The sequence below is a fragment of the Pyrgilauda ruficollis genome, unplaced genomic scaffold (genome assembly GCF_017590135.1).
Source record: "Pyrgilauda ruficollis isolate IOZ18807 unplaced genomic scaffold, ASM1759013v1 scaffold4, whole genome shotgun sequence".
Lineage (NCBI taxonomy): Eukaryota > Metazoa > Chordata > Aves > Passeriformes > Passeridae > Pyrgilauda > Pyrgilauda ruficollis.
The window spans coordinates 17,298,673-17,326,330 of NW_024525489.1; the positions used below are offsets into that span (position 1 = coordinate 17,298,673).

At 36.8% G+C, this 27,658-nt stretch overlaps 1 protein-coding gene across 1 annotated transcript in view; it reads left to right on the plus strand.

Moving 5' to 3' along the window:
- Positions 1-27,658, plus strand: part of LTBP1 (latent transforming growth factor beta binding protein 1) — a 186,085-nt gene that overhangs the window by 107,371 nt on the left and 51,056 nt on the right. Inside the window, exons 10-19 of the mRNA XM_041477230.1 lie at positions 10,356-10,478; positions 11,991-12,158; positions 14,947-15,180; positions 16,076-16,098; positions 17,097-17,199; positions 17,862-17,960; positions 20,011-20,136; positions 21,296-21,421; positions 22,115-22,237; positions 25,141-25,260. Coding sequence (XP_041333164.1) covers positions 10,356-10,478; positions 11,991-12,158; positions 14,947-15,180; positions 16,076-16,098; positions 17,097-17,199; positions 17,862-17,960; positions 20,011-20,136; positions 21,296-21,421; positions 22,115-22,237; positions 25,141-25,260 — 1,245 coding nt within the window. The remainder of the gene's footprint in view (positions 1-10,355; positions 10,479-11,990; positions 12,159-14,946; positions 15,181-16,075; positions 16,099-17,096; positions 17,200-17,861; positions 17,961-20,010; positions 20,137-21,295; positions 21,422-22,114; positions 22,238-25,140; positions 25,261-27,658) is intronic.

Consider the following 27,658-nt stretch of genomic DNA (forward strand, 5'->3'; position numbering starts at 1 on the left):
CTACTTTGGTTTTGCAGTCAAAAGTCTACATAGGCTTCACCAACTAAGGAGTATTAGAGTGAATAATTACCAGATCATTATTTTTTTTCCTTTCAAGTGAGTGAACTAATGTAATCAAGCATTCTTCTCTCTAATGTGTAAGTAGGACCACAAAGAACCATCTGTGGGTATGTTAATTCAAGCAGTTTAGTGTAATTACTATGAAGAAATCTTTTCCCCCCCTCAGTAATTATCTTTTCAATAGGGTGATTTATTACATGTACACACATGGATGCCCTAAGGCTGTCATTAGAGCCAAAATACAGCTTATCAGTGTTGCAACTTTGTTAGAATCCACAAGCGATGCTAATTTCTGGTTCCCTGCTTAAAGTTATACTTACTGTTTCCTTAGTCTGCTAATGGTTTTCTTGGAAAACTGAAATAGAATGGAAAAAACAGCTGTTGAAAAGGTTGGATTCATTTTTCAGGAAACTAACATATTGCCAACAGAGCACTTTAGAAATCTTATCTTGAAGAACTGGAAAAATACCTGAACACTTGTTGTTTTGCAATGAAGTAAAAAGTGCATGGAAGTTCTTGGAAAGTCCCTATATTCTTAAAATTAAATGTTTATGAGCTTGCAGAAACTAGTACTTGTATGTTGATAGATTAAATTCTGTAATCACATGCTTGGGGGACTTGAAGCACTTTTCCCTTGGCTTCATCATGATTTAAGATAAATTTTGAAGGTGTATTCTTCCCTCCTACATTTGTCCCTAAAATGCAGTAATAAATTTGTTTTCTCTGCATGTTATATATTTATTTTACTCCTTTTAAGTAATAAAAGAGCTTCATTAATAAGAAATGCTGTTTAATGTTACTCACTAAGTCAACAACCATCTTTCAAATAAGTTCTTTTGTGATGATCACAGTGAGAAATAAATGTATCTCCAGAAACTGGGCTGGGTTGCTGTTTGGACATTGATTATGTGTTTGAGAAGTGTGGCTCTGCAAACTGGCGTTCCGGTAAATTCCATGCAAAAGCACAAAACGAGTTGGACTGATTTCTTCTGCTGCTATTCTGCTAGCTCACAGAAATCAGTGGGTCATTTCTTAGAATAAGCAATTGTTTTTTCTGTGATTTTAAAAAACATTGCAATAGTTTATTTAGCAAGAAGGCCTTGTTTTTTGTTTCTTTTACCTCTCATTCTCACTAATCATGTTATTATTGAAAGAATCAACTATAATGGGGGCAGGAAAGTCTGGATATTATATTTTTCTTAGAAGATATTAATAGTGGTTAATGTAGCTATAGCAGAAACATTTGGAACAGTATTTTCTGTGGTGTTAATAGGTAATTGATTGTAATTGATATTTCATAAGGAGAATAAAAACTGATGCCTGCATACTGAGTCAATTTGGAGGTCAATCAGTCAGATGGCACTCGCAATGAAGCCTAGTATTTAACTTACCAGAATATATCAAATTTTCACAAGTGACATAAATTATATGTTCCAGTCTAAATTCACAGCATGATTTATTATGCATATTAAAGCACTTACAGCATGAAAACATCTATCAAGGCAGATATTACTAAATAACATTTAATGACTGACCACTGGGTCATTTTTAATTAAGAAGTTGCCTAAATACTTTGGCAAATTATAATTAGTATATAATTGATCTAGACAGCTTTCTTTGCTTAAATGCAGCAGAGTGTTTTAAGAGTGCATGGGTCTTATTGAACGGCAAGTTGTTCTCTTTGCATCAGAAGGGGACAAATATTTTTCATTTGGTTTTATTACTTAGTATTTAAACAAAGTCAGTTTTTGATAAGCATAGAGGTGGGATTTCAGAGCTAACTGTAGAAGTGCCCCTTGAGAAATTTATCTTTCCACAGTGCTTAGGGGGGCTGCAGTACATCTCTAGCCATAACTTTATTCTGAACAGCTCAGTGAAGTTACCAGGGCTGTGGTGGTCTGACTAGAAATCCCTACATCTAAAATTTCCTATTCTTGGTCCAAATTTTATAAGAACGTTCTGGATATCATGATTGTCTTAGCTGAAAGCAGTTGCATATTTAGTTTTTCATGCCTTGTTATATGATGTATTAAAAATTGTAAAATTATACGTTGTTTGCTTCTAGTGCATGTAATGTGACTTGGAAAATCGGATTTGTTCACTGTTTTTTGAGTCATGTAATCAAAAATCACCTACCAAATTTGTAATATTGCAAACTCAATGATACAAGTGAGATCTATTGTTTCAGAAGAATTGTTTTTTTAATTTATACTTAATCACTTAACATTCTTCAGCCTTGTTTATGAACATTTTAAGTGCCTTTTTTAGTTATTTCAGCATGAAATAGTAATAAAATCAAACCCCAATCCCATTTTAGTAGTGGAACCTATCATTTCCAAGCTGTCAGTTCTCCTGAAAAGAAATTTGACTGCATTATTTACATCAATAGTAGCAGTGGTTTCTTTCAAGAAACAAAGACTGGTTTTTTTTGCATTTGTTCAAAATTCTTGCAGTAACCCCTGACCTTTTTTAATTCACAGATCGCTTTTCTTGAGTAAAAATGTTTTCTTTAAAATGAATTGATAGATTTAAATAATGTAATATCAGAAGATTGCAGAGCACAATAATAAACGTGTACGCTCAGTTGTAGAATTTTAAGATAATACTTAAATGTGGTTAAAATTTCCAAGCATCAATGATTTTGGTAAGCATAAATTCAATGTGCTAAGCCTGGAAATGAAAGTATGATTTTAATTTTATAGGAAGGTTTCAAATTCCTGCATTCTGTGACCAAATAGGGGCATTGCTCACTATCTGAAAAGGGTGGGCAGTGGCCTTGCTCCGTGTGTCTGAATGACTTACTAGTCTGGAGGCAGAGAAGACAGCTTTACACCGCCTCAGCATTTCTGCATTAGGCCAGCTGGGCCTGGGTGGTCTGAGAAGCTGTTGTAATGGTTAACACAGCCAAAACACAGTGAACTTCTCTTCCTAAATAGCCTTACAGCTGAAAGCTGCCAAAGGGAAGCACTGCAGAGCTGATACTCCAGCCATCAGCTTTTGTAGGGTGCTCTGCAGCAGAGCAGCTCTCTGCTGATCATGAGCCCTTCTGCACCACTTGGCTTGGCTGTAGCAGCCACCACCTTCAGGTTGTGTTGGCCTGTTAATGTGTAGAACAGAAGCAGACTGTGAGGCATTTGCATATTTGCTTGGTATTTCAGTAAAAGGGGAAATTAAAGGGGCTTTATGGTGTAGTAAATAACTCGGCATGTTTTATAGTAACCAAGCAAAGCGTATTCTTTCAACAGAAAGTGACAGGTACAGATCTTTTTTTAAGCAGGCACAGGAATTTTTCCTAGGATTAGATGTTTACACTTAGCATGGTTTGTTATTCTTGGATAAAGGATACTCAGGCTGCATTAAGTGTCATTAATCCTGGACTAAAGCTGAAATGATTCACTTCCTGGATGTGATTGAATTACGTGTAACATTGCTCAAGGAAATGTGAGAGAAGTTGCTTATAGGTTTCCAGTAAAGAACCAAAGTACTGTTGGACAGCAGCTAATGCAGTCACAAACACTGTTTTAATCTAATTTAAAAGCCAGTGTAGATTGGAGAATGGAAGCAGAATACTGGTAGTTAAGACCCTCTGCAGCATGTCCTCCCCTCTAGCTGAGTGTTCTGTGTATTGTCATTCAGCTGAGAAAGAGATTCTACTGCATTGTACTGTTCTGTACAAAAACACCTTTACATCAGTGGGAGAGAAACCTTCCATTAGGTGTGAAAATGTTTGTCACTGAAATTTAAGTATCTTAGGACAGAATTTGAAGTTTTGATTGATGCATTTCTTTTTCAGTCATGGCAATTCCCCAGTGTGCAGTGTAAGAGAGCTGAACAAGTAAATCCGTACTTGAGGAAATACAGGTGGAGATGTTGAAAAATCACTGGGGGTTTTGATCTTTAGGAAAGCAAGAACTGTTTATAGAAGAGTAACAGATAAGGGTCAGGTTGTTTTTCAGAAGCTTCCTGTATTTATTTATTTCTTCTGGAGTTTAGTCCTTCTCTAAATCACAGTTACTGGAAGAAAATAGGTGATATTAACTGTTGCCTGCACTTAGACTGAAAAATTTAGTTTAGTATTGTGATACTAAAGCAAATGCAAATGTCATCCCAAGCAAATGTCTGTGTGTGGTCATGAGTAAAAACAATTCTTCATCTGATTGTCTTAAATATATATGGACCAAGATTCTAGTAAAGTGCTTTGGGGTATTTCTAGTATGAAACCTTGATGATTGCCTTACACTGGACAAAAAAAATCCAAATAAAATTTCTTTGTGAACATTCATAGAACGCAAGCAGAAAAAAACATGAGGAAAGTAAATTTTCTTTTTGTTATCTGACTTATCTATTCATTTCCATATTTTAACTTCTAGTAATGGATATAAAGTTCTTTGAAGATTAATCTGGTTTTGGACTTAGTAAAGCTATATAGTTATCATGGTTTATAACAAGTTCAATGTTACTGTGTGCTTACTTGTTTAAATGAACACCATCTTATATTCTTCCCACCTTCCTGCTTTGCTTGGTTGGTTTTGAGGGTTGTTTTGTTGTTGGTGGGGTTTTTTTAATTCATGAAGATAGGACTGTGTTCCTAGTTGTACTCTCCACATAAGCAGACAGGCATGCCGTTAGAAGATGGCTGTTATAGCTTGCTTTTTTTCACCAGGAAATTCAGTGGCAGTGAGTCATTAACACATTGCATTTTCTGAGAGCAGGCTGACCTAACACCCAGAAGACCTATAAAAATGTGTGGGAAGGTATCAAACACCAACTGTTGTTGTTAAGAGAGCCTGTTTTAAATTCTCCTTAGTGGGATAGATTAGCAGCAGTTTGGTTACTGTGTCTGGGTTGTTTGAAGCTGGGAGCACGGTGGTGGCTCTGGACAGCGTGGTGGCTGACCTCACCGTATATCAAGCTGTGCTTAGAAAAGGGTACAGGAGGAGCTGAGACACAGCAGCCTCATGTGTACAGTGCTGCAGCATCACTGTTGAAACCCTGGTTGTGACAAGCTTCTGGTGTTTGGGTGAACTTGTGAGAGCAGTCACCACCAGGGCTGCTGGGATGGCATTTGGCTTTCACCGCCATCTCAGCTGATTGTAAGGATGAGTCAGACTTTCATGGGGATGGACTGCTAATTCCAGGGACACAGTGTGCCAAGGACCAGTTCCACATATTTGGCATGGATAATACTAAAGGGTAACAACAAAGGGTCAGGCTGTCATTCAGTCATTCATATTATCAAACACCAACTGTTAAAAAATCAATTATTTATTTACCAGTTCTGTATAAACTATAAATGACAGTGCTTACTGTGAGCATTCTTAATGGAGCCATGTGAGGTGCTGTGTGGAATATCTCCTGGTTTAAATTATCTTTTTTTTTTTTTTTTTTTTGTATCACTGGAACAGAGGCTTTCTACCAATGAAACTTAATTGCTCTCCTTTCCTCAAAAACTGAAATTTTTTACATATGTGTGGTTTTATAGTACTGCTACCTAGCCCTTAGTAGTTCCTCTGTGTAGATGAAGGCATTCGATCAAATTACTCCTCAAGCATGCTGTCAGTTTGTACTTCTGCACAGGACATTATTCAGACATTTTTCGCTAGTTTTTACAATAGAGCAAATGAGTTCTTACTCCTTTACTAATGTACAATTGAAATATTTTTCATGTCCATATACAAGAAACAGAGGGCGAGAAAAAAAAAGTCTGCTAATATTGAATCAGATTTCCTTTTGAACTGCTTGAACAAGTTGATTCCAATGCAATTTGCACAGCTGGGCAGGCTGGCAGGTGATAGGAAACATTTTGGATAAGTGGCCTTTTACCACTTTATGAAATGAAGTGGATAGTAAATCTGGGAGGATTTTTTTTTTCTGCTCAAGTTGTTAAATAAACACTATTCCTATGTATATGTATGCTTCTTTTGAAAATTTGTGTGGTGTTTTTTTTTTTTTTTTTTTTTTTTTTTTTTTTTTTTTTTTTTTTTTTTTTGTTTTTTTTTTTTTTTTTTTTTTTTTTTTTTTTTTTTTTTTTTTTTTTTTTTTTTTTTTTTTTTATCAGCTTCTGGCTTGTTTCTGGGAAATCCCCAGACAAGCTTGTGTAATTCAGCATAGAGCATCAGCTCAGTTATTCTATGAGCTCATTGAGTAGACATGACCAGGAAAAGCGGCATTAAAATACACTGTAATTAGGTTATGCTGAGGCACTGGCACATGCACAATAAAGTTAACTTTAAAAATGGAACAAATTTAGCAAAAGGAATATCTGTATCAGTAACTCAAGAAGGAATGTTAGTTGATATTTACATAGATATAAGCTGGTACTTAAAGGTAGCAGTGCCCACACTAAATAGCAATAGCAGAGCTCATGTGAAAGGGAAATTATGTTTTTAGTGCAATGCATACAAGAACAGTTCATCTGTAAAGAGATTGAATACTGAGGGAATAATGACAGCATTTGTGAATGTTTCCTGCAGAATAGTTGAACCATTTGGATAAAAGAATGTCTGTGTATTCATGAATTGTAGGATGATCCCATGTATCCACAGACCAGCCACTCCAGGAAATAATGCCTTGAAACGTTTATAATTCTGATATTCAAATAATAAAGTTTATCCATATATAAATATTTTAACATTCCTTAAAATGAAGGTGAATGCAAATGAGTGAAGTTATGTTATCTATTAAGTGAAGAATGCATCATTAATAATTTTTAACATTTAAAATACAAATACACTTAAGTAAGTGATTACTTACCTTGCTTGGCATGTAACTACCTTGCTTAAAAACATGTAGAAGGGTAGAATTGTTCTCCTAGATAGAAAGAAAAGGTGCCATCCATTTCATGCTGACATATATGTAAATAGCAATAGTATTTTGATGGTTAACAAACAAGGGACTTAGTCTTTTTACTGAAAATAAGAGTTGAAAAATCTAAGTCAAATTGTCATTATTTAAAATAAGCTGTCTTCTTTACTGATGTAAAACTTAAATGCTGTTTTCATGAGACAAAGTATTTCTGCTAATTCTAATTCCAGAAAAAGTCATCAAAAAAGTAATACATTATGTAGGTCGCTTGGCAGACAGCCCCCATTTTCCCCCAGTTGTATATGTTAGTTTTCCTGTAAAGAAAAACATATACTGAGAATTTGGAAAGGGAGAAAGTTGTTTTAAAATGTCTGGGTATTACAATGTAGGAAGTAGAGAAATTATTTTCATTATATATATCAATTTCTCCTGTGTTTTTCCTCTTCCTCCAAAATCTGTACGTGGTTTTTGTTCATAAGTGTATGTGTAATCTGTGTAATTGTGTTAAGGATTTTCATTTTGAAATGAGCCTAGATAACGACATTTTCCCTGTACTCAGAGTAAAGGATACTATCTCTTCCTCTAGCTTATTTCTGACATCAGAGAAAATGCTTTCTCAAAGCAAGTAGATCGTTTTGTGGTTTAGCATTTGAAGACTGGTCTGGTAACCCAAACTGCCAACAGACAGAAAATTCAATAGAGGGTTCTTGAGTGTTCCAGTATTTTCTTTGTATTAACTTCTAGATATTTCGGAGTCTTTTGTTCCATCAGGTCCTAGCTGAGCCTAATTTTAGAAAATAGAACATTAGTAACATGTCCTTTCTTCCCAACAACTTTACAGCAGCATCACTACATTTCTATTTAGGGATGTTTGCTAGCTGTTAAGTTTTAAGTTAATTTCTTTAATACTCACAAATTATAATGATACTGAAATAGTGATAATCTAACTTCTGGGGTCAGTTGGGACTGTGTAGATGCTTTCAATAATATTTTGAGATTTCAGGGTAATAGAAAGAACCTAGTCTGACAAAGAAACTTCATAAAATTCAAGTGCATGTGAAATTGTCTAGCTTGGTAAATACTCTGTATTAATGCAATCCTTAAATAAGATCCTCCTGTTCTTATACGGGATGTCATCCTGCTTAAACATTGAACGGGACAAAAAGTAGACTGCTGTACAAAAATATTTCAGCTGGTTTTTCTTCTCTTTTCTTATACCATTCTCCTCTTTAAATAGTCCACTCCCTCTGAGGTCAGAAAGTCATATAGTCTGGGAATTTCACTTGAAAATTCCTTTGAGGCAGAGCTGATCCTTTGTAATTCATGTGGTTTCCATCACATTTCATCCAAAGCCCTAGGATATGAATTATTACTCCTTGTCACACACAGCTAAGTGCATAGAAGTGAAGTTTATCCAGGTGGTGTCAAGATATTATATTAGGTAGAGCACTGGAAGAGCTGAAGGATAAGCTCAACACTGAGTATTTGGAAAAAAAATGTGGCTGATATGGCAACTGCCAGAGTCTGCTGTACTGTACACTCTTGTGCATGGGACAGGTAGCCAAACTTATGGAGAAAAATGAACAAGAAAGAATCTTTCTATAGGTTTCCAAATGCAAACTTTGGCACATCTGTTACGTTTTGTATATTCAACCTCTTACACCTTAAAGATGGTGTCAAATTAGGAAGCAACATACAATGAGGTCAAATATAATGAGGTTGGTATTATAAAAGCTAAAAGGAAAGATAATAAATATTATATATTTTAGATAAATGATCACTGATTTTCAAAGAACTAGCTGCAATTTCTAACTTCCATATGAAGTTTGTTTACCCAGCAGGGTAGGTGTTGTTTCCTAGTCTTGAGGATAGGGAGGAAAAATCTGATGGAAAAATAATAGATGTAAATATTTTAAGGTATTTCAATCTACTCTCACAATTTTTCTGAAAGAGGGGACCGCAATTTATGACACAGGTAATTATGAATTAGAGGATTTTTTAATTTTATTTTTGTTATCATTTTGACGTTTGGATTATCAATGCAAACTATGTTATTGCTGTCCCCTGAAATAAAATCCTAGTTTGAATGACTTAGTTACAGATGATATCCAGATGCTTATTAGACGGGTCCTGTTTTAAGAGTAGGTGAACTACAAATGCAACCATGAGTGTGAGATAGACCTGAGGCCAAATGCTTGGAGCATGGGAGGATTATTCAGTCAGACCCTGAAAGCAACACTTGCACATGTGGCCTAGTAACAGCAAACTTTATTAAAGCAGTTCACAGAATTACAGAACACACAGAGTTGGAAGGGACCCACAAGGATCATAGAGTCAAGCTCCTGGCCCTGCACAGCATCATCCCCAGGAATCACACCAGGTTCCCAAGAGTGTTCTTCAAACACTTCTTGAACTCTGTCAGCCTTGGTGCTGTGGTCACTTCCCTGGGGAGCCTGTTCCAGCGCCCAACCACCCTCTGACTGAAGAATCTTTTCCAAATATCCAGCTTAACACCTTATCCCTGACACAGCTTCAGGCCATTCCCTTGGGTCCTGCCACTGGTCAGCAGAGAGCAGAGATCAGTGCCTGCCCCTCCTCTTCTCCTGATGAGGAAGCTGTAACTGCAGTGAGGTCTCCCCTCAGTCTCCTCCAGGCTGAACAGAACAAATGACCTCAGCCATTCCCTTTACAGCTTCTCCTCAAGGCCCTCCACCATCCTCATTGCCTTCCTTTGGACACTCTCTAACAGTTCAATGTCTTTTTTACATTGTGTCACCCAAAACTGCCCCCAGCACTTGAGGTGAGGCTGCCCCACAGGACAATCCCCTCCCTTGCCTGGTGATGCTGTGCCTGATGCCTCCAGGACAGGGTTGGCCCTCCTGGCTGCCAGGGCACTGCTGACTCAGGTTCAACATAATTGTTAAAAAGTTGTGTTGCTGCTGCCACAGCTGCAATTCTTTCCATGTCAGGTGTGTTCTGTGCTCCCTGAAGCATGTTCTTGCCATCAGGTTCCTTTGGGCTACAGATGATGTTTCTGCATTGTGCTTCTTTCAGCATAATGAACCATTGAGCACTCTTAAATATAAATACTAAGAAAAACTGTATTAAATGTGGCAAGCAGTGTTCTACCCTTTGTAAAATATACTAGATTGGTTAAAACTTGTCTTTTTGAATGTTCTTGTGAGCTATGTTGAGCTCTGCAAGCAATCATCTAGTCAGGAGAAGAAGGGTCGATAAGCTGGTCAAGTATATTTGTTTTTCTAATTCAGAGTACTTAAGAATGATGTATAAATATAATTGTGTTTCTGTTATGTTCTCAGCAGTGCTTTAAAAGGTTATAAATCACATGTCAGTATGGGGGAAAAGTGTTGATTTGAGTGCTAACTTGTAACAGTTATCCTTCATATATTTTTTAAAAAAGAGAGAACGTCTGAAGAAGGAAAAACATTCGTACATGTTTCAGCATCTGATTTGTTTCAATTTTCCCACAGATATCAATGAGTGTCAGTTACAGGGAGTATGCCCTAATGGTGAATGCTTGAATACCATGGGCAGCTATAGATGTACCTGCAAAATGGGATTTGTTCCGGATCCTACCCTCTCAAGATGCATACGTAAGTAATACTGCTAATCAAAGTACCAAATTAGATACTTTGTTACATTTCAGATGAAGATTTATTTGACTGGGCCCAACTATTCTCATCTGTCAACTTTCTTTTTCTGTCCCCAACTCATGCTCTCAGTTTATTCGCTTTATTTACTCAGTCTCAGTGCTCCTGCCTCTTTTCTGGTTTTTTGTCCTGGAAACCTTGGTCTCCACCAGTGGCTGCCCAGGATCCTTTCTATCTTTTCCTGATTTTCTTGTCACCAAATCTTCAAGGTCATCTCCTGTGTACATTTTTCAGTAGCCTGGAGTTTCCACTTTTTTTTTTTTTTACTCCCTGCTCTGCCAATTTCAACCAAAATCATCTTTGTGTCCTGCTCTCGCCTTTTCCACCTCTGCAGCTTTGATCTGGGCTGTTTCCACTAATAAAGATTTAGCCTGAGATGGTCTTTGGCACATTTTCCTTTTAATTAAGAAGAATTAAAAATTAAGAGGTAATTAGGAGAAGGAAAAAGTTGTGAATGACAAATACTTCCCTCTATTTGTTGGCTTTTACTTTGGTTACAATCAATGACCTCTGAAAGAAGAAAAGACAATGTAAGGAATATTTTTTTTTTTGTGAAGAATATGTACCAGTGAAATGTAGCTATAATCCTAAGTTCTTTCTCTGAGCTATCTTTACATTTATAAAATCAAGTATAGTCTCAAGCCATAGGTGAGTTCTTTCTTTTTTTTTTTTTTCTAGCTTAACTATCTTATGCTACTAGTTAGTGACACTCAGTTGCTGAGAGAGTTTCTCAGCAGTTTGAAGAACTTCATACTGATTTGCAGTTGAGCACCAGAAGAAAGGAGTTGGTTGTTGGGTTTTGGTTTTGCTTTTACATGTCATGTTGAAAATCGAGTGCCTGTCTTTTTTGAGTTATGTGAACATGTTACCCAGAAGTGTTAAATTTATGTTAATGTGTATGCATAAATTAGGAAGCTGGATGGATCTTAATTTTCTATTACCTCATACTAATCATAGCTTATGGCTCTTCCACATTAAAACTAAGCATAACAAAATGTAGGTATGTAATTGTCTCTTTTATGAAAAAAATGTAATGTATGATATTTAAAGCTTTTGCAGACTTATTGGCATAGCCTAGTTATAGATGGACATTCCTCTGGCTTTAGAGCTTGACATAACTGTGTAGTGCCAGTGGCTAATCTTCAGCAGCTGTGTGCAAGTGAGATAGACGATTCTCACTCTTTATTGTGGCAGCATGGCAACTCCTGGTTTTGAATTTACTTTCTGTTGTTGTTTTTCTTTCAAATACTTCTTATCCTTGATCTAGAGTAAGCTGGAATTTGGGAGTGTTTGATGAATTTTTAATGTTGTGATTCTCATCTGAGATGGGTGTTTGAAATAAAACTTCTGCTGACAGAATATTAATCTGTTTAAGTGGTTTTGGAAATGTAGTGGTGTTTCTCTGTTTTGCTTTTCATGTGAACAGTACCATCCTCTCTTCCACTTTCATTGCAGCTGATAACCCTGTAGTTGCTGAAGAGAAAGGACCCTGCTACCGGTTTGTTAGCGCAGGAAAGCAATGCATGCATCCTCTTTCTGTGCAGCTCAGCAAGCAGCTTTGCTGTTGCAGTGTTGGCAAAGCCTGGGGCCCACACTGTGAGAAGTGTCCGCTCCCAGGAACAGGTAAGAACTTCCCACTAAAAACACACTCTTGCCCCCTGCCCCCTCATTTGTTATGCATGCTTTTAAAAAAAAAACCAAAACAACCAACAGAGGATATACTTTAGATAGAGGAAAAATAACCCAAAATGTAGTGAATACTCTTCAATTGTTAAAAGATCTGGTGAAATGATGGCAGCCTTTGAGAATTCAGTTGCAGAGCAACATGAGATGTAGTTTGTATAACAGGCGGTAGGATATATGCATGGTAATATCTCGGCTTTCTCACCTTCCTTCATATTTTGCCATCCATTTTGAGGAATGTGATATTCCTTACTTGATACATAAAGCTCTCTTCTATTATCAATGCTCCCTTGGAATTCTGCTGTTAGGTTATATATTAAGATACCACATACCAATTCACTGTTTTCAAGTACTTTTTATTCCCTGATGTTGCTTAAAACTTGAATGCCCATGGAGTCTTCAATCAAAATCAATTTAATATTGCCATTTTTCCCAAATGTATGATCAACTAAATCTGTTTTAGCAGCATCATTTGTTGTTATCATATACATGTCCAGTCTCTTGAGTATTTTAGCCCGGGTATTTGTAGTGACACTGTGCTTACTTGAAGCTGCTGCTGCAGATGTCACTGTCATAGTACAGGTCATGTATTTCTCTGAAGTATTTTATAAAGATTTACATTCTCAAACCAGCTAGCTGCTTTGGGAAATCCACAGCTACTATCAGAGATATTATGAGATATGATGAGCAGATTCCTTACTTCCTGAACTTTGACTTACAGAAATGAAAGTGACCAACAGTTTTGAGCATTTCAATAGAGTTTTAAAGCCACTGTTTCCACTGGGTGACTAGATCGTTGATCAGCATTTTAAAACTCCTTGATAACACTTTCATAATAAATAAAGATAAATAATATTTCTGTGGCTTTTTAATGGAGAAAAAATTTATTCTCATGAGATGACTTGCAATTTAAGTGCAGGTGTTTCACATCTGTGAGAATATTGCATGAGGCTTTATGCCCAATAGTGTGTACAGTAGAGCACAGAATACATCCTTATGTTGACTGCTGTATAGTCACAAAAATATACTGAGTATCATATGGAATTGGTTATTTTAGTGATTTTTTCTTAATGAAATGTCTTTAGAGAGAAAATCTGTTAGTAGAAAATTCTGATGAGCTTTTCCCATTTAATGAATACTTGCATGATTTAAAACATGTTCCTTTCTGTAACAGGTTAAATTCATAATGTTTCAGAGTTTTCTATGAAAAATGTGTGAAAGTGGGATACTCCAGAAGGGGGTAATGTATTTACTGCAGCATCCCATGTTAGTATAAAAGCCACTAAAATAAAAAGTTTCTAAAATATTTGTACGATATAAATCGTCTCCTAAAGAGACACTGAGAGACCAGATTTGTATTCTCAGTTGCTGAGAGCTCTTATCAGAGCTGTGGTAGAATAAGGCTCACATTTCTATTTTTCATTTGAAAGAATATGATCTGAAGCAAGATTTCCTACATCCTAAATATGCATCTGAAGTGACAGACATCAAATTTTCTGTCTTACTCCTTTGACCAGAATACCCACCCTCAGTAGTTGAGTGTTTTTGTGGCAAGTTTTGATATTTAGATGTCCCAGTAAAAAGAATTTCCTTATTCTGAATCCACTCAATTTAATTAGTTTGACCCTTCATGTTTTCTATTGCTAAGACACCATCAGAACACATTGTGCATACTGATTAATGTATAGTTTAACTCATCTCTGGAGAGCTTTTAGCTAGTGTTTTCTGCTTTTATTTTAGATGCTAATTCATTTTAAAACCCTGATGTGTTCAAAGCAGGATTTGTGAACTTACCAGTGCCCCACTTGGCGGATCCCTCAGGCAGCCATAAGAATTCCCACACAGGAGACTAAATCTTTTCTCTTTCATCCCAACATGGCTTTACCTAGAGCAATAAGGACAATGAAGCACTGCCCCCTCAAGACTCCTAAAGGTCTCCCTGACCCTGACAGGAGTATAACTATTCTCTTTGAGGGGGAGGAAGACTGACTTGTATTTCTTTCTCATTTACTCTTTCAGTAGAACTGCAAAACATGATGCTTATGTAGAGCAGCTGTAGAGATAGAGCAAGTGCTGTTGCGTGACTTTAATTAACTTTTTCTGTAGCAGCTTTATAAATAAAGTTATTTCCCCTCTCTTCCAATAGTGGTTTGGCTTCTTATGATCCTCATCTTGTTTTTAGCCAGCCTTTTTCAATTCAGTGGAATTTGGATCTGGACTGGTATGAGGCCTCTGATGTAGTCAGGTGGGATCCTGTGGGTCAGTGTTGATACTGGTTGATAGTGTTCTGCTCCTCTAGTACAGGGCTGGTGAGCTTTTTCCCTTTGATTTCTACAAAAAAGAAAATGATAGCAGTAGTGGTCTTCATTCATTACTCAGTATAGATGATAAAGACTATTTGCACATTTAAATTAATACATAGAAAGGATATACTGTTTGAAGGGGATTAATTAAAAAAATATCTTGCTATTTTGACAGATAAGCATAACTGAAGAAAAATGGTAAACTGGAGTGGAAAGCTCCTGGGACAAACAGCCAGAACATGCTTTTGGGAGAATGCTCAGTCGTGTTAGCATGCTATGCATAGCTTCTCTTTAAGAAGTTTTTTGTGAATATGTATATACAATATGAGATTAAATTTCTTAGTGGTAGTCATTATATTTTCCACTATGTCAACATATTGCACTTTTAGACTCCTAAAAGGAATATTTTCCCATCCCAAATCTAGCTGCTTTTAAGGAAATCTGCCCTGGTGGAATGGGTTATACGGTTTCTGGCCCTCACAGAAACAAGCTATATCATCACCCTGCAGTTAGAGTACAGCCACCTGCCATTGGCAAGACCCCGATTACTCAACCTGTTGCTAAAGGTACTTCTCCTCCACCTCTCCCAGCAAAGGAAGAGCCAGTGGAGGCACTGACCTTCTCACAGAAAAGTGAGACTGAGATGGCTGTACAAGAAGGTGAGAGTGGGGCAATTTAGTCTTTCTCTGTTTCTGTGCATGCGTCTTCCATGGTTTGTTTCTTTGCATGGCAGCTGCAGACAGTGCAGGGCAGAGAGGTGCCACTCCTCACAGCAGAGCATGCCATGATGCCCAGTGTGGTGCATCTCGGGATTTACCTCTCACAGGTTGTGGGTAGGTCCTGCCAGATGCTGAGACCATGGAGAGAGAGCGAGACTGCTTTAATCTCAATCATTTTTATGATCAGAAATAGTACATATTTTTTTGTAAGACTTAAATAACTTATTTTACATATATATATATATATATATATATATGAATTCTAAAAAGGAAAGCTGCAATGGAAATTAAGAATTTATATGAAATTACTACCACTCTTCCCAGAAAAAAAATCATATTAGTGGAGGAAAAAAACACCAAACCACTCTTACTTGTCTAAAGAAAAGACAAATTTTAAAACTTCATTCTTTTTTTCTTCAATAAATCCTTGCAAATTTGTTAGTGGTAAATTATATATCATTATGACATTAATTTACCTTTAAAGTGTTTACAGATGTTGATATCCCTTGGAAGGAATTGAAAAGGTTTCATCAGTGAGTTAATAATCTTTGTGCTTGTCAAATTCTTTCTGAGGAAGCAGGTAAACAATTGAGAAATCTACAAGGGAGCTGAATACTGAGTAAATAAACATTAGACGGTGTGTAGAATCTTATTCTGGTTTCAGGTTAGTTTCTACACTTGCTTCAGGAACATGATTTCATGTTTCCACTATTTTGGAATGAGGTTTGAGCCTGAATTTTTGCGTGATGGCAGCGACCATTTTCAAATGTAACAAAACATGTAATAAAATGTTTTGTGGAAAGTGATTAATTTTCTTTTTTCTTTCTGATTTTAGTGGCAACTGCAGCTCCTGATCAGGTAAAACATGACATAATTTATGTAGAAATTAGAATGCAGACCATGTATGAGATGGGATACTGATAAGTGAAAGGATTTAGAATTTATGATGAATAAACAAGTTGCTGTGGACTTACTGCTGAAACCCTGAGGCAAAAAGAGCTCATGTTGTTATAATGTACAGCAACAGGCAGGTAGTGAGGTACAGGAAAGAGATCACTTCAACCTCTCTTAGAGGCATTTGCTGGAAGTCTGCTATATGTTGCTCTGTCCCGTTCTGGAGACTGTAATTTAAGGAGGATAATGAAAAATGCAGAGAGTATGAAAAAGAGAGACAGATACTAACAGCTAGAGAAAATAAATCAGAGAGAAACATTATGAAACTTTGATAAGCATTTGTGACACCTGCTTGTGAGACTGGTATTAGTGCCTAAGTTAATTTCATTGTTTAGGGTGTCCTGTGTTCATTGGAGAAGAGCAAGTGTGTATCTGTGTGACGTCCCCCATTCTGGAGGTTTCAGGTTCTCTGTGCTGAAGATAATGGGATTTGTTGTGAATAATTGCAGCTGTGCTCCATTTCATTTTCCTAAAAACATACAAGCATCTAACATTTCTATGAAAATAAGATAAGTTCAGTAGCTAAGAAGGAGCCTTTCACAATTGTCAGACACTTAGATGTGATTGTATACTTTTGTGTGATGCTGAACTGCATTCAAATGCTATTTGTAGGCAATTAAAAACCAGAGAATGGGAGAATTATGGGGGGACAAAGCCAAAGATACAATTAGAAGCTCTAGGAAATGGCTGCTGCAAGTAAAATCAATGTTAAATTGTATGCTGTTGTATAAACATAGTATTCCATGTTCATTCAGGTTTAAATTGGTGGTGATTAATGATCTGCTATCAAAAGCCACTCATGTGAGAATATTAGCAGTGTCTCAAGCCAGGAGTTTGTGGGTAGCTTTTAAGAGAATTAAGAGAATGTTTTCAGGATGTTATATTTTTTTTTATCATTCTAGGAATTAGCTTCCATTGATCAAGAAAAGCAGCCTTATCTGGAGCCTGGGCAGCCTCAGCTTTCTCCTGGAATTTCAACAATTAACCTGCATCCACAGTTTCCAGGTAACTTATTTTATCTGTTCTTTCAGTATAAGAGAGTGCTTACAGTTCTTAAAAGAATGGAAAAGTAGCAATTCTAACAGGGGTTAATGAAAAAATGATTGGAGCTTCAAAAGCAATTTCTCCATGATCAAAAAAAATCATAGAAGCAGAAGTGGGAGGAATTGAGAGGTTGGCATTGGCCTGGTGACTTGTTTAGGAGATAAAGACATATTTTAAGAAGAAGTGGTATCCTGGATTATGGTGAGAATTTTAATGTCAGTAGATGTGAAGCCTTGTACTGCTTTCAAGAGGAAACTATGCTTAGGTGGCTCTTTGCAGATTTATGCATAACTTTGGCTGCAAAAGTTTTGTGACTGTGTTTGCTTTCTTTAGCACCTCAGTGGTTTTTTTTCCACAAGTGTAGAAAGATGAAAACACCAATTACACAGGGTTGACTGTGTTTGCTTTCTTTAGCACCTCAGTGGTTTTTTTTTCCACAAGTGTAGAAAGACAAAAACACCAATTACACAGGTGTTTTTTTTCTACTGTAGGTCAAAGCAGAATAAACAAAAATGTCCGTAGTGCCTAGCTTATTCATGTGTGAATTCTTTAAGGGTTGTGGTTTTTGAATGCTTTAAGGTGGGTTTTTTGGATGTGATTGATTTCCATTCCATGTCACACAGTAGTGATTGAGAAAACATCCCCTCCTTTGCCTGTTGAAGTTGCTCCCGAAGTCTCTACTTCAAGTGCAAGTCAAGTTATTGCACCTACTCAAGTTACAGGTATTGTACTTCTCTTTTAGAACTGCAATAAATTGTGAAATGGCTGAGTTCCTGACACTATTGTTCTGTGCTGTTGCTGAATTACCATAGTGAAGAGAACATGGTTGTAGAACAGGAGGAATTTTCTGGAGAAAGAAATTTGTGAAATTTTCTGGAGAAAGAAATTTGTGCAGAACAGCACAAAAATGAGGCTGCTATCAAGAGAGCCAGGACCAGGTCCTTCCAGGATGTACCTTCTATCCATTTCCACAAGTAAAGGATAGAAGATAAAATTAATCATTCACCTCAGATTCAGTTCTGGATTTTCTTTGCAGATCTGCAAGGCAAGTCCAGAACTGAATACTTCTTGAATACAAGTCAGGTTGTGAGACAGTCTTACATATGTTTTCATGAAGTATACATGACGATGTTCATTGAGGGATGTAGATCAGAATGTTCTATAAAAAGCAGGTGAGACATTACTGTAAGATCTATTTTAAAACATTATTTTGATGTTTGTGCTTCATCCTTTTTTTGGTGTATTAGAGTTGCCTCATCTACATCTATGTATCAAGAAGTGAAAATAACAGAAATGCAAGTAATGCACCTGCCATAGCTGAAATTTGTCTAAACGACAGCTGTGTCAAAAAGACATAAAAATTTCTTTTGCTATACATTTAGAAACAAAAAGGTGAATGTACCATATTTGTATACATGAGAGCATTACAATTCACATTGGTTAGAATGAACACAGGTTTTGAATTGATTGCAGTACCCTGGTAAATACTGTAAGATGTATTCTTGTGGAAATATTTAGGCCTACAAAGAGGTTTCCAGGTTTCCATTCAGAGGGAGAAATTTCACATACTTTAATAAAAAATGAACTCTTCAAAATGGCTTTCCTTCATGCAGGAATGTATTTTTGAGTTGATGCAATGCACACAGGGTCTAAATCACCCAGTTGTTTGTACAAATCTGTCTGCAGTTACATCCTCCTGAATGTACTGTAAGAGTAGAGAAAGTATCCTGTCCTTCTGTAAGCATTCAACTGCTGTCTTCAGTTGCTGTAATTACAATTACTCAGTCCCATACAAAGCTTAAAATAGTTGTGATTATCAAACTAGAACTTGGAAGTCAGCTCTTCTGTGACTGTGCCCTTTCTGCCAGCCTCCCAGCTTCTTTACAGGGAGAGAAAGCTACCTTGCTGGGAGCTCACATCCATTAACAAAAGGAAAATGGTAATTGTCCATGTTCTGTTTTCTATTTTCTCAGGAAAATTAGTGTAACTAGAAATTGCTGTGTGCTATAAATCAATATGTTGTTCAGAGATAATAAAGTCAAAGTGCAGTAAGATTTGCAGGACAAAATACTAAACAGGATTAAAAAAACTGACTGCAGTTCAAGCTGAGAAGTTTTTGAGTGCCTTACTTCTGTACTTTAAAATTTAATTAAATTTAAATGTGACCTGTTTCTAAATAGTCTAGATAAACATTTCTTCTTTACAGTTAATTTCTTCTTTTTCAGGAATTACAATTCCATACTGCATTATAACCTTAGTTTGTTGCAACTGAAGACAGTTATTAGTATTTTCTGCAGTAACGCATATCCTTAGGGAATTTCTAAAACTGCTGTAAGGATTTAGCATCCAATGCTGCCCACATCTGAATTTCCTTATCTTCCAAAATACATCCAAGCCATTAGTAGATGAGTATTCTGTAAATCAGGATACCTGCTGTAATCAGGAACTCACTGCAGTTACTTTCTTAATGTGCGATGCAAAGGTTGAGCCATATGTATTTTTTTTATTTTATCTTATCTTCATTTTACTTTAAATTTTATGTACTGATTTATAGATCTTGGATGGGACATAAGATTATGTCACTAGGAAAAATGCAGATGGTTTCTAGATTCTTCCATATAAGATATCCATTAGAGAAATTCAGGAGTTACAAACTTGATTTACAGTTGTTTTCGTGCCTGAGCTTTCTACTTGGATTTCAGGGTATTGTGCACTTACTGAACTCTGTAAGTGCACAATAATTTAACATTAAATTTTTCTTTGTTTGCTTAGAAATCAACGAATGTACAGTTAATCCTGATATCTGTGGAGCAGGACACTGTGTTAATTTGCCTGTGGGATACACTTGCATCTGCTACAAGGGCTACAAACTTAATGATCAGCAGACGAAGTGCATTGGTATGAAATTATGCTTTCAAAAATCTGAAATAACCGTGCTATGAAATGCTTGAAATCAAGAGTCTGGTATGGGGAAATCTCTACAGAGCAGTCAGGCGTTCTTTTCTCTGTTGAATGCTTCCAAACTACAAGGCTTTTTTTTTAATGCCAAATAAAATTTGCTAGGTAGTCTCTAATACAGCCTTCCAGCTGCTCTGAAATGAGTGTGAATTTAATGAAATGGAATTAAAACGTCTCCCATTGTGATGTGAGAGAAAAAGTGATTAGGCAGACCATCTCCTCTCAGCTGTGTATCAGGTATCTAAAAGTCAGACTGCTAGGAAGAAATACACTTTTGTTTGGAAAAATAATGAATTGGTACCTGTTTCTCAGTGATTTACCCAGCTACCAGCTCTGCAGGCAGACTAAGCCCAGACATTTTTTTAGGTCATTCCTTTCAGCCTGCTACTGAAAAGAGAAAGTACATCATAAACAACCCAGAAGCACAGTGGGAGATCTGCTAAGTGGGGTCTCCATCCCCTTTTAACCTAGTAAATTCTAGATGATGATTCTCTGATGAACATAAGGCAGAGCACAAAGGGGTCCTACATGAGCCGTTTCAGATTTGGAAGCAGCTGTATTGGTATCTTTTTTCATTCAGAATATGCTGGTTCCTCTGTAACTTGGATCAGAAAGGGTGTATTGTATCTACAGATTATATGCTATGAAATGTTCATGCCACCAAAGCTCAGTAGCTTCACGCTGTAACACATGGTGTCAGGTGCAACTATAGTACTGAAAAATAAATTATGCAACACAGCCAAATGGCAACTTAGAATCCCTCTATTTCATCCAAATTTTATTAACATTCCATGCTTGCAGCTTGCAGTGCTCATGTTGCGCACAGTGTAGTGATTTGAACTGTAATCATGTCACGTTCTTCAATATTCTTAAGCCAATATTCTATATTCTTCAATATTCTAAGCCAATAAGAGCATTTTTCTTCAACCAAACCTATTTAATGCATCTTTTTTTCATCTCTGAGAGAAAACATATATACCTTTTCCAATAGTTAAATTATTACAAGATCAGTCTTTTCAAATGCATGGCATAGAATGCACAAAAAGAATCACAACAATATACTCTATTCTATAGTTGTATGTTTTCATTTCTTTTACAGATATTAATGAGTGTGATCAGGCACCACATCTCTGTTCCCTTGGACGCTGTGAAAATACAGAAGGAAGTTTCCTATGTATTTGCCAAGCTGGATTCATGGCCAGTGAAGATGGAACTGACTGCGTTGGTAATAACTAGTCTCCTTTATAGAAAGCTATTTTTATAGAAAATAAAAGCATCAAAATTATTCAAGAAGCATAGCTAAACCCTCCTAAAGTCCCTTTTTAAACTCTTTTTTTCCTCAATGTCAGTGGTACTGGGCTGATGTCTGGAAGTATATTTCACTGTCTCTCACCTGGTGTTGTGGTGAGCAAAGCACCTAGTTAGCTGATATTCCTTTTCCAAATGTTTGTTTGTGGAAAAACAAGAATTTATTCAGTACATCACTGTTTAGGAAAACTGCCAATTAGTAAAAACACCTGCTGTGTAAGATAGAAATATTCAACACTCTTTCAATGAGTAGGAGCTGAAACAAACCATATTTTTAAATACAGCAGCAAACAGCCACAGACTTCACAAAGCAACACCCACGGCCTGAAGGGGTTGGGGTCTGCCTTAGGTTAGTGCTGGCTTGGGCACTGAATACATGCAGCAACACACATTTTGTTTGCAGCCATTGGGGTGCTCCCAGGCCACCTTCTCTACCCTGGCTGTTTCTCAAACTCACTCTCTCTGTGATTACAAGCAGTGAGGTGGCTTGCAAACAGCTTCAAAAATCCAAACTTACTACTCAGTGTTTAGTTAAAGCAGAGTTTTGAGGAGATGCAAGCATTCAATACTTTGGTGGTGAAGCAGCTTCTCTTCTCTTTGTAATCTGCAGATTTTGATGAATGTTCGAGACCTCACACTTGTGGAGAAGGCTTTTGTATAAACACTCTTGGTTCATACAGATGTGAATATTGTGATAGTGGATACCAAATGAACAGGAGAGGGGAATGTGAAGGTAGGTTTGGACTCTTCCCTAATGGCAATGGTGATTGATACTGATAGCACTTCATAGCACCATTTATTGATAGCACAAAAACAGTGCCAAACTACTGCTGTTTGGAATGATTAATGTTCCCTGCTATTCAAGGGAGGCTTTGCATTGCAGCTTCAGCTGCAAAGAGGCAAATCTCAGAGGGTGCAATCTTAAACAAGAAGCCTTTGTGAGTACTCTTCAATCTTTGTCATTATTTGGTGTCTGGAACTGCAATTCAATTCCTGCTATTTAAATTTAAGGTGCTGCAAAGGAGTGCCCCCACTGTGTACAGAACCATCTTGGAACAGCCATTTTATCATCTCTTGCCATGGAATCACTAACTTCATTGTTAGTCCTTACCTGCTTGCCAAGTTTTTGTAAAAAAAGAATAATAAAAGTTAATTTTCCCTATATTCTATCAGGTAGCAAATGATAGGTTGACTTTTTTAATATCGGTATCAAGCAGATATTTCATGTTGCAGGAGATCCTAGCACATCTGACCTTCAAAGCTTCAGCTTACTTTTTAGTGTATATTTTGGTCTTTTTTCCTGGTATTTTTTTCATTTTCAACTTGAATGGTGAACTAAAAACCCCAAGAAATCATTTCATTTTAAACATGATTTTGTTTATGCTTTAGTCTAAGTTACATAGGACAGAATAAAGTGGCTGACATGTTAGGTTGCCTGGCAAATAAGCAGCTTAAAGCTGCCATGGATATATTTGCTGCTCTGAACAATGCTAAAAGAGTCTTCTTTCAATTTTTTTTTTTTTAATTTATTTAAATGTTTCACAGATTCCACTTTTACAACTAGTCTTTGTAACTCTTCTCTGTGACTATGGAATCTGTAATTCAATTAGGCTAGAAATCAGACTATTACACTACATCAAATTTGTTATTAACTTGTATTTTAAATAGTGTGGTGGTAGTCCTCTGTAATTTAACTTAACAAAATGTAATTTCTGAAACGAGATTCTCTGTTGAAAGTTGTTTAAGGTTGCTTAAGAGGAAAAACCTCCTACATTAATCCATCAAACCAAGGAAATCACACATTGGGGGAATTATTTCACTGTGTCATCACTCCACTGACAGATTTCTGATTTCATGAAAAACTTCCTTCCACCCCCTCCACTGTTCAAAAACAAAGGCAAGAATCCTCCAAGCTGCACAATACTCACAGTTCACTTGCAGTTCCTTGCCCCTTCCTCATTCTGCCTTCAAGCTGTACTCACACAAGCTCTGCCACAGGCCTAGCCAGGGGAATGTAGAGTGCATATGTGTTGTTATAGATTCTGTTGTTTGTGTAGAACAGTGTTGTAGTCATAGCTGGACATCATTGCATAGGATGAAGAATTCTTATAGAATCTTCTTGTGATTTTTTTTTACACTTTGCCACATTTAGACTTTATTTTGACTAAAAATTTCTGTACCAAGTATATCATTCAAGTTCTATGTTTTGAAGGCAGACACAGTCCAGACAGTTCTGAGAAGAAATTAAAACAGAAGTGTCATTTTCTTTGTTAATTAAGTAAAAAATAAATTCCCACAGTAGTTTCATGAGAAACTTGCAGGTCTGCATTGTAGCAGCTGAAGAAGCCTGTTGGTGTTTTTACGAGAAAGCATTCTAAGTTGGACAATTGTGATTCTATGAAAAATTGTGATTTGCCTACATCCAGTGAGTTGTTTGGAGCTGGGATGTTCAATTCTCTCAAGCTTGGAGCATTTAACTTGCAGTTAAATTGCAAGTGTTGGGAGCTCCTTGAGTTCTGTGAGCTTGTTATCAGAGCTAGGAGTGAATTCCTTCCCTATGATCTGTGCTCATGGTAGCAGTCCTTAATTGCAGAAGACAAAACTGCTAGGCCTGGGGCAGGAAAAGGATGGAAGCTTGAGTTTAGAGGTGACTGACAATTTAATTAGTTCTGTGCACTGCATGAAGAAAGTATTTAATGGGAAAGATTATAATTATTATGTAATTAAATACCCTGTTATAAAGTGATCTCACACATGCAAGCAGACTGCAAGGAGGCTGCCTACACAGTTTTAATTCCAGTATGTTCTGATCATTGGTCACTTAACAGCAACTTGTCTTTGAATGTTGTCTTTTGTGTGCAGTCACCTCTAGATTGCATATGTTGGATGTATTCTGGGTTTCCTTGGGGCAGGATAAGAAGTTGTTCTTGCTAAGACCCTGAACATGAGTTCCATGACTTTTTCAGGACCTATCTCTTCTTATCATGGGCAATGTAGGACCTTACCTGATGCAGAAAGTCCCTCTCTCACCCTAAACATTGCCAGCCCCAGGGATGTGCCTTGTGCCTTCTTTCAGATAAAATTATCTCCTTATTCCATGTAAACATCTTTGAGTCTCATTCACACAATTGTGTTTTTAGTCCCCGTAGCACTTGCATGCTGAATAACTCTACAGCATTGGAGAATACCAAATTGTGCTTTGCTTTTGGAAGCCAGAGTTACAATTTTACTGTCATTCCAATGAACTGCCAAAGTCTTACTACAGGAAGAATCTCAGGCGCTTCAATATGGTAAACATGAGGAAAGTTATTTTTACCTGTGGTAGCCAGATACCTGATATGCTGTATGTTCTGGAAGACCTACCAAAGATTTTTAGTATAACAGAGAATTCAGTTGTGTGTATTATGAGCTACATAATACACATATATCAGTGTGTGTATATAGTATATTTCTCAGAGATGCCCCGTTGCTGGTACAAATCTGAGTGAACTTGTTCTTTCCTGTGTCTCTACCAGATAAATTACACAACTCCTTAAATGCTTTAGTATAACAGGACGAGAGTCAGAGTAACCAGATTATTGTTCAGTGTTCTACTATGGCTTTGACCAGTATTTCCTTTTATCTTCTCTTTTGAAGACATCGATGAGTGCCTGACTCCAACGACCTGTCCAGATGCACAGTGCCTTAATGCTCCTGGCTCTTACCAGTGTATTCCTTGCAGAGTGGGCTTCAGAGGCTGGAACGGACAGTGCCATGGTATGTTTGGTACTCTTTGTCTCTCTGGTTGTAGTTCTTGTTCGGAGGTACTGTATTTCATATTCAATCAGTGTAGTGACCTGATGACAGTTCTGTGCCCTGGGTCCCCATTTCATTCAAGAATAACTGAAAATATGAGATTTTTGAAATTACTTTGTGTTCTCAGACACAGTACATAAGAGGAAATCTTGTTTTACTGTAGATAAATGAGCACTGAATCTAGATTACAAATTATATAATTACAAAACAAAATTCTTGAAATAGAAAATACGGAACAAAAAGGGGATGCGTTGTCAGTGAAATATTAGTAGGCTGTTGTTTGGAAATGGAAAGACAAGTGACTGCTAATACATCAGTGTGACTCAGGTTTTTCAGTGGAATAATGGGACTTGGCTAACGGAGCATGTTAATTAAACTCCTTTATTATCTGTACTTCTAGCATATCCTAAAGCCCCTTGTGTAACTTTAGATTAGGGATTTAAGACAGATTTCTCACATTTTACTTTTGTTGATTTGCTTGAAAATGTTAGATTAATTGTTTTTTTTCAAAACTAGTTTTGACTATTTGAAATTGAGGTAAGAAAGAGCAAACTAATCCATTGTGCAAAAGGAAATAATCTTTTGCAGTTTTGAGTGCCACTTTTTGGGACACTACCAGAAACTTAAATTTAGCATCAGTTGTGAAGGATCTGCTATTGGTTGTGAATATTCCTGCCCACTCCATGTAACACATGCCCTATAATTTGTGATTGTTGGAATAGCCATGTTACCTAAACAGGTGTACGATAACCTACACAGAGGGTGTTTGCATTACTGTTGTAGGGCACATTGTCAGTGTACTGCCATGGCTTACTCTGCAAGGGCTCCCAGTTCTGTGATTCAGCTCACAAAGCAGTCTAAGAGCAGGGTTTGGTTGAAACAGCCCTGGTGGCTGGGATCTGCCGTGCTCCAGCTGCAAGTGTGGTGCTGATCTTTGGATCAGGATTAGAGCCAAGCTGCAGTGAAGCAATGGTGTGGCTGTCAGAACTTCAGCACCAATTTGCTGTGCAGATTACACCGTTTTCAACTACCCTATTTTCTGAAGTCATACTGTTTGAACAGGTCTGCCATGTCATAGCTGCATATTTGGCCTTGTCATTTGACTTACTGTGGAGGAATGTATTTCTCAGGTAATTTCATGGATTTTAATGGAGTTGTAACAAGCTACACAATGTTTACAACAAATTAATTACACAAATTACTCCACATTGATCTTTGTTTCGTTCCTTCCCACCTGCCTGGATTTGTGATGCCCTTGCAAAGAACATGGCATGTGTACTCTGTTAGAACTCTCTTACTTAACTCCTCTTTTTTTTCTTTTTTCTTTTTTCTTTTTTTTTTTTTTTTTTTTTTTTTTTTTTTTTTTTTTTGCAAAAATGTTGGCCTAATTTTGCCTTCTTTCCCAATATTAAGCTTTATTTCTATACCTATTTGTGAAAATAGCCTGGTTGAAAACTCCCTGACATAACTTTCAGTTGTTTCATTCTTGCTAACCAGGTTAATAGGAGGGAAATGAGAGAAGTCAGTTCTTTGCTCAGAATTAAATAATGTAAGGAATATGTCTTGGTTTAAAGTGATAATTTTTTTCCTAGTATTACTGCATGCAGCTTCCCTTTTTTCCTTTGTTTTATGAAATGTTCTAATCCTAGGCACTCTTACTCACTTCATTAGTGATGTGATCAGTACATTTTTTGTTTATCCTAGGCTTACATCATGTTGGAAATGAGCCATACATATTTTAGAAAATGTAATGCAGACAATTTTTCTTAAATCTGTAGTTCTGCAACAGTTCTGGTGTATTTAACACCAGAAAGGAAAATATTTCCCATTCTCTGTGAAGGGTATTTAAATCCATTGTTCCATAAATTCATTTCTTTCTCCTGTTACTTTAGATCAGTTGCAGCTCTTCTGCTTTTCCACAGTGCTGTTTTCTGTATTTTTTTACCTCACTTCATTCCTCTGCCTGTACTTCATGCTGTAGAAAATCTAGTGTAACAATCCTACAGATAGATCTTTGATGTCATTTATATTGTAATCTTCCAGGGTTTAAAGCCAGGAACATAGCTATTTCTGTTTCATTAAGCCAAGTAATCAGTTCACTTCAAACCTGGGTAGACTACATTTAACTGGAGTTGAGGTGTTTAATGTTCAATGCATGTTGGAAGAAATGGTAAAGGACACCTGCACAGCCTGCCTCCTCATTGTCTTGAAATTGCCACTGTCCCAGGTTCCTCAGTGCATTTGTGTTTTACAGGGAATATTTGAAATAATTAATTGGTTTTTAAGTTTACTTTCAACCACTGATTAATTTTTATTCCATTTTGCTCTCTGCACATTTTCACATTCAAATAAAGTCAGA